This window comes from Phyllostomus discolor, chromosome 12 (genome assembly GCF_004126475.2).
Source record: "Phyllostomus discolor isolate MPI-MPIP mPhyDis1 chromosome 12, mPhyDis1.pri.v3, whole genome shotgun sequence".
NCBI lineage: Eukaryota > Metazoa > Chordata > Mammalia > Chiroptera > Phyllostomidae > Phyllostomus > Phyllostomus discolor.
In genome coordinates this window covers 28,679,659-28,687,000 of record NC_040914.2, presented here as the reverse complement: position 1 = coordinate 28,687,000, position 7,342 = coordinate 28,679,659, and the positions used below count along the sequence as shown (strand labels likewise).

At 46.4% G+C, this 7,342-nt stretch overlaps 1 protein-coding gene across 1 annotated transcript; it reads right to left on the bottom strand.

The window, feature by feature from the left end:
* Window positions 1-5,297: 5,297 nt before the first annotated feature.
* On the bottom strand, window positions 5,298-6,281 carry LOC114510797 (olfactory receptor 10A7-like). The gene has a single exon (XM_028529282.1). The coding sequence runs from the start codon at window positions 6,279-6,281 to the stop codon at window positions 5,298-5,300; it is 984 nt and encodes a 327-aa protein (XP_028385083.1).
* Window positions 6,282-7,342: the final 1,061 nt, after the last annotated feature.

The following is a 7,342-nucleotide window of genomic DNA, read 5'->3' as shown; positions in this document are numbered from 1 at the left end:
CAGATGAGAAACATTTTTTTTTCTTGAATCTCTGTTGGGCAATGGCACAGCTCATTGAGAATTCCTCTCTAGGCCATGTCAGTAGGCATGCACTGATACGCTACTGTGTGCTAGAATGTGTTGTGTATGCTTGGGAACTCACAAATTAACCAGAATTCACTTCTGCTATTTTCTGGCCTTTTAAAAAATTACATATTATCGATTATGCTATTACAGTTGTCCTGAGTTTTCCACTTTGCCCCCCTCCACCCAGCACACCCTCCATTCCCTCAGGCAACCCCCACACCATTCTTCATGTCCATGGGTCATGTGAATAAGTTCTTTGGATACTTCATTTCCTATACTGTACTCTACATCCCCATGGCTATTGTATCACTACCTATTTGTACTATTTAATCCCCTCACATCTTCACCCATTCTCCCTTTCCCCCTCATCTGAAAACCATCTGGTAACTAGTTTCTTTTCTCCTGCTGCTTTTAAGAGTCTCTCTTGCCCTGGATGGTATGGCTCAGTGAATTGAGCACCAGCCTGTGAACCAAAGGGTTGTTGGTTCAATCTCAAGTGAGGACACTTGCCTTGGTTGCAGGCCAGGTCCCCAGTTGGAGGTGCAGGAGAGGCAATTACACACTGTTGTTTCTCTCCCTCTTCCTCCATTCCTCTCTGTATAAACATAAATAAATATAAATAAAAATTATTTTTTAATTACTGCTAATTTTTTTTAAACTAGTTACTTTTTTAAAGATTTTTTAATTTATTTTTAGAGAGGGAAGGGAGGGAGAGAGAGAGAGAGAGAGAGAGACATCAATGTGCGGTTGCTGGGGGTTATGGCCTACAACCCAGGCATGTACCCTGGCTGGGAATCGAACATGCGACACTTTGGTTTGCAGCCCGCACTCAATCCACTGAGCTACACCAGTGCTATAAAAATCATTTTTTAAAAAAGAGTCTTTATCTTTAACTTTTGGCCTTATAATTATGATGTGTCTAGGGGTGGGCCTCTTTGCATTCATCTTGTTTGGCGGTTTCTGTATTTTCTGGACTTGCATGTCTATTTCCTTCACCAAATTAGGGAAGTTTTCTCTCACTGTTTTTTCAGATAGATTTCCAATTTCTTGCTCTTTCTCTTCTCCTTCTGGCACCCCTCTGAAGTGAACGTTGCACCTCTTGAACTTTTCCCAGAGGCTGTTTATACTGTCCCCAATTGTTTGGGCCCTTTTTGTTGTTGTTGTTCTGTGTGGTTGTTTTCTGCTTCCTTATGTTCCAAATCATTGATTTGATTCGCAGCTTCATCCACTCTACTGTTGTTTCTCTGTGAGCTGTTCTTTATTTCAATTTGTGAATCTTTAATTTCTGAGTGGGTCTTTTTTATGCTGCTGAGGTCCTCACTAAGCTCCTTGAACATCTTTATAAACAGTGTTTTGAACTCTGCATCTGATAGATTGCTTATCTCCATTTTGTTTTGGTTCTTTTGTCTAGAGTTTTCATCTGTTCTTTCACTTCAGCCATGTTTTTCTGCCTCCCCATTTTGGTAGCCTCTCTGTGTTTGTTTCTATGTATTAGGTAGAACTACTTTGACTCTGTACCTTGGTAGTGTGGCCTAACGTAATAGATGTCCTGTAGGGCGCAGCGGTACAGCCTCCCCTATCACCCAAACTAGGTACTTGAGGTGCACCCTTCATGTGGGCTGAGTACACTCTCCTCTTGTAGTTGAGCCTTGGTTGCTGTTGGCAGATCAGTGGGAGGGATTTGCCCAGGCCAGTCAGCTGCAGGACTGGCTGTGAAAACTGATCAACCTCCACCTTTCATGGAGGATCAGCTGTGCAAGGACAAGGTGGTGGTGCTCCAACATGGTCCAGCTTTCCACTGGGTGAGCTGGCCATGGGGTTTTCAGGCCCAGGTCAGCCCCAGCCTTTGTTTTGCCCAGGGCACCCTGCCTGAGCTGTAAAGCAATCTGAGATGGCCGCTACTTGTGCTGGGCTTGGAGATTCCCAGGCAAAGCCAAGCTCTGAATCTAACCTGGCTGCTGCTATGGCTCCCTGAAGTCAGCTGTTGCTTGTTTGATAGGATTTAGGAGCCAAGACCAGCCATTCTTATGGAAAAGCAGCTTGGGTGGGCCCATAAGTCAGGTAGGGCAGAGCCTCTGGGGAATCTCCAAGGCAAGTCAAACAGTGTTAGCCAGGATGAGGGAGTCTCAGATAGGGCACCAGCTTACTGGCTCTGTGGCTCTCTGAGGGGATTAGAAAAAGGACAATGGCCTCTGCTTGCCTTGATGCCAGACACTTCGGTCCCTCCCCTGTATACCACTGGTGCCTTTCAAGCTCCTACCTCAGTGCTGGAGCTCAGAGGGAGTGAGTCTGAGTAGGTGAGTCTTTGTGGGTTCTTGAAGAGCAACTGCTTGGAGCTCCAGCAGTTTCTTCCACAGACTCAATCCCCACTGGTTTTTGCAGCCAGAAGTTGTAGGGACTTATCTTCCTGGCACTGGAATCCTGGGCTGGGGGCCTGATGTGGGTCTCACACTCCCTGCTCCCAAGATATGCCTCCTGAATTTTTATCCAGCTCATTCCACATCTGCACCCCTCTTATCAGCCTGGATGGATTTGATTTCTTGAATTCCGTAGTTGTCAGACTTCCATTCACCTCAATTTCTGACTTTCATGAGTGATGATTTTTCTGTTTGTTGGTTGTTTTGGTTTGTTTTTGTTTGTTTGTTTGTTTTTTGGTAATTTTGATGTGGTTGCGTGAAGAGATGAGCCGTGTCTGCCTACACTGTGTTCTTGACTGGAAACCCACCTCTGCTTTGCAGGTTTGTGGGAAAGGTAGATATGGGAACAGATGAGAACCAGAGATTAGGGAAGGAAGCTAGTCTGGCATGAGGACTTACAGGAAACTTTCAGGAGAATGTGGTAACTGAGATGATGAACTTTCAGAAAGCTTCTAAGATGATCTTCAGTAGATACAAAGCAAGAAACACTCTGTATATAAGCCCTGACTGGTGTGGCTCAGTGGGCTGGGCATCCTCCCACAACCCAAATTTTCCCAGTTCTATTCCTGGTCAGGGCATACGTTTGTGTTGTGGGAACCAGAGCTGTTGGAGAGGCAACCCATTGATGGTTTCTCCCTCTCTCTCCCTCCCTTGCCCTCTCTCTAAAAATAAATGAAATCTCTTTAAAAAAAAAAAAAAGAAAAAAACACTCTGTATGTGTAGCAGGCACATACTAGGTCATATGTAAGGTGTTTTGTTTTTTGTTTTGTAATGCATTCTCTTCTTTGTCTTCTGAATAAATGTAGAGTTTCCTAGGGCAGTATTTCAGGCCCTACATTACATGTACCCAAACAAGTTTCCATGCCTCCCTGTCTATGATTCTCCAGTATCTCTGACTCCTCCAGTACCTGAAAGATGTGGTTTCCTTTCATACTTCCATAGCTTGGTGTATTCTGATTCTTCCGCCTTGAGTCCTCTCCTCTGGCCCCTTTTCTTCTGCAGAAACTATTCATTCTTTAAGGTTGAATACTTGGAAAAGCTATCACTAGCCTCCTTTATCATTGGCCCTGTCTCCTCTTCTTTCTTTATGGATTTTTAAAATTGGTAAAATAACACATAACACAAAATTTGCTATCTTAGCCATTTTATTATATTTTATATCTTCACCCAAAGATATGTTTATTGATTTTAGAGAGGAGGAAGGGAAAGAGAGAGCAAGAGATAAGAGAGATCCATCTGTCAGTTCCTTACATGCCCCCCGCCCTGGGGATGGAACCTGCAACTTTTTTTTTCATGTACAAAATAATCCTCCAACCAACTGGGCCACCTGCCAACACTATCTTAGCCATTTATAGTGGCATTAATTACATGCACATTTTTGTACAACAATCTCCACCCTCTATCCTCAGAACTCTTTCCTGCAAAATTGAAATTCTGTCCCCATTAAACATTAATTCCCCATTTATTCTACCTCCAGCCCCTGGCACCCACCCTTCTACTTTCTGTCTTCATGAATTTGACCACTGTAGGGACTTCATATTTCCGTGTTAATCTCAGAAACAAAAACCAATCACAAAGATAAAACATAGTAGTGGCTCCAAGGATAGGTCAATGCCAAGTGAAATAGCAAGGATGGGGAGCAATGGACCCCCCAAAACTGGACTTGAGCCGTGTTAAAGCATCACACCAGGGCTGGCTGCCCTGTGGGAGACCCTGTCCCCTCAAAGAGGGGATGTTCTGAGGACCCATCTGAATAGTTACTCATTCTTCATTTATTCCTGTGGAAAACATTTATTGAGTGACTGCTAAGTGCTGGAGATGGTGCCAGGTGCTGAGGAAAAAATAACGAGTAGAAATAGACATGGCCCACTTACAGTTTAGTCATTGCACAGATATAGTTAAAATCGTAACTGAATAGATGTTTTTCCAAAGAGGAAGACATGCAAATGGCCTACAGCTGCATGAAAAGATGCTCAACATTGCTAATCATGAGAGAGATGAAATTAAAACCACAATGAGGTATTACCTCACACCTATCAGAATGGCCATCATCAATAAATCAACAAACAACAAGTGTTGGGAAGGATGTGAAGAAAAGGGAACCTTCATATACTGTTGGTGGGAATGCAGGCTGGTGTGGCCACTATGGAGAACACTATGTAGTTTCCTCAACAAATTAAAAATGGAACTGCATCATGACACAGCAATCCTACCTCTTGATAAATACCCAGAGGAAATGAAACAGGATATCAGAGAGATATATGCACTCCTGTGTTTATTGCAGCATTTTACACAACAGCCAAGATATGGAACAACCTAAGTATCCATCAAAGAATGAATAGATTAAAAAGAGGTGGTACATATACACAAAGGAATATTATTTGATCATGAAAAAGGAAAACATATTTATATTGAAAAACAATTGCAAATATATATATGTATATATATTACCTGGAACATACTTATACTCAAAAACTATTGGTTGACCTGAAATTCAGTTTTAACAGGGTGTCTGCATTTATAGTTGCTAAAGCTAGCAACAGGACTTCACACACAACCTGTGCTATTACCCTGCTTTTAAACATGGATACAGTTCCTGCTATGCTCCCAGGAACAGAACCCTATCAAACTCGCCCAGAAGATGGCTGGATTCAAGGCAGCCATTAGGAATGTTGGCACCATTGTCAAAACAGGGAACTACCAGAAGAAGATCAGAAAGAATTCAAGCTGGTGCACTCTGAGGCACTAAAGACCCCTCTGGGTAGTGGGGTGGGGGGTGGTGTATCCAGCAGAGGGTGGGAGGAACAGGTCAGGTCAGGGACTATGGGTCCCTCTTCTTTGAGGACACACCCGGTGGAGAGCGGCTTTCACCTCCTTGTTGCGAAGGCTGTAGATCAGTGGGTTAAGCATGGGGGTCACCAGGGTGTAGGAGAGGGACACCACCTGCTTGCTCTCCGGGGAATAGCTGGCCTTGGGTCGCAAGTGGATGACCCCTGTTGTGCCATAAAACAGAGTGACCACGACCAGATGGGAGGCACAGGTGGACAGGGCCTTGTGGCGTCCGGTGGCTGATGACATCCGCAGGACGGTGGCCACAATCTTGGTGTAGGACATGGTTATCAGACAGAAGGGGACAATCATGATCAGCACTGTGGCCGCCAACGCATTGGCCTCAAAGATCCTGGTGTCTGCACACACCAGGCTCAGCAGGGGCGCAATGTCACAGAAGAAATGGCGGATGCCACGGGGCCCGCAGAAGGGAAAGCGGAATAGCCAGATGGTGAAGACCAGTGACACGGGGACACCCGCCAGCCAGCACATGCCGGCCAGCACGCGGCAGAGCCGTGGGTTCACGATGGCTACGTAATGCAGGGGCCTGCAGATGGCCACATAGCGGTCCCAGGCCATGGTGGTGAGGAGGAAACACTCAGACGTGACACAGGACAGCACCAGGAGCAGCTGCAGGGCACAGCCTGCGGGGGACACACCGCGCCCAGGCTGCAGCAGCGTCAGCAGCAGCCGAGGCACCACGTCCAGCGAGAAGCAGATCTCCAGCAGGGCCAGCTGGCGCAGGAAGAAGTACATAGGCGTGCGCAAGGCCGAGTCCAGCGCTGGCAGCAGCACAATGAGCGTGTTGCCCAGCAACGTGAGCAGGAAGGCGGCCAGGAAGAGGGCCGCGAGCAGCGGGCGCAGTGTGGGCACGTGTGCAAAGCCCAGCAGCACAAACTCGCGTGCCCAGCTATGGTTGGCCCAGGGCAGGGCTGTGAGGGTGCTTGGGGGACCTGAGGCCAGCTGCATGAACCTGCTGCAGGGGGTGCGCCAAGTCCAGATGAGCCTGGGGTGGGAGGAGGAAAGGAGAACAAATAGGAAAATAGAGCCCTTGTCGCCCTGCCCCCTAGCCAAGGCAGGGCCTCCTTGAATGCCGCCCCCACCCCCACCTCATGAACCTAAAACCTTCTCCAAGGAACAAATCTAAAGCCTTCTCCAAGGCCCAGCAGCTCTGGCTAGTCTGTCCCAGCCCAGCTGTGTGACCTCATCTCCACTGAGTTGCATGTGATGGCCTCAGGGCCTTTGCACTGACCATTACTTCCCCTAGAAATGCTTTCCCTTGGATGTTCTATCAGTGTTTCCCTTTGACAAGGTCCCAGGTAGGCTGGTGTTCAATTTCCTCTCTGTCCCCCTCTCCTTCTGATCTTATTCACTGAGTCTAGCCTCAAAGACCTCTGTATTTTCCATGACACCCCCCACATTCTCACCCCAGGGCCATTGCTTGAAGTGCTTCCTTCCTGAATTTGTATAACTTTTTTTTCTCTCTCTTTCTGCAAATGTCAGCCAAGTTGCCCTTTCTTGTCAGACAGTCCTTTCTCAATGATGTGATTTAAAGAGTGTAGTCCTGATACACCAAAGTTGCTATTCGATCTGGGTCAGGACACCTACAAAAAGCCACCAATGAGCACATGAATAAGTGGAACAACAAATCAATGCTTCTCCCTCTCCCTCCCTCCCTCTCTCTCTCTCTCTCTCATCAATAAAAAAGTAGCCCCTCCCCTACATGGTCTGACACTAATCACTGTCTATGACTCCAGATCATTCCTAAAAGCACATCTGAATAGCCTGATGTATTTGCTTGTTTGCCATCTGTCTGCCCCCACTCTGAGTGCCTCATCCATGAGGGCTTTCTGCCTGGTCTGCAGCTGTGTCTGTGGCATGGGAAAGAGTGCCTGGCACATAGTAGGTGCTCAGCAAATGGCTGAGTCTCTTTTCCAGGAGAAAATGAACATAATATGTACTTTCTCCCCACACAGTATTTTCTATATTATTTGGTTTGAACCTATTCGATCTCACTTTTTAAATGTTGG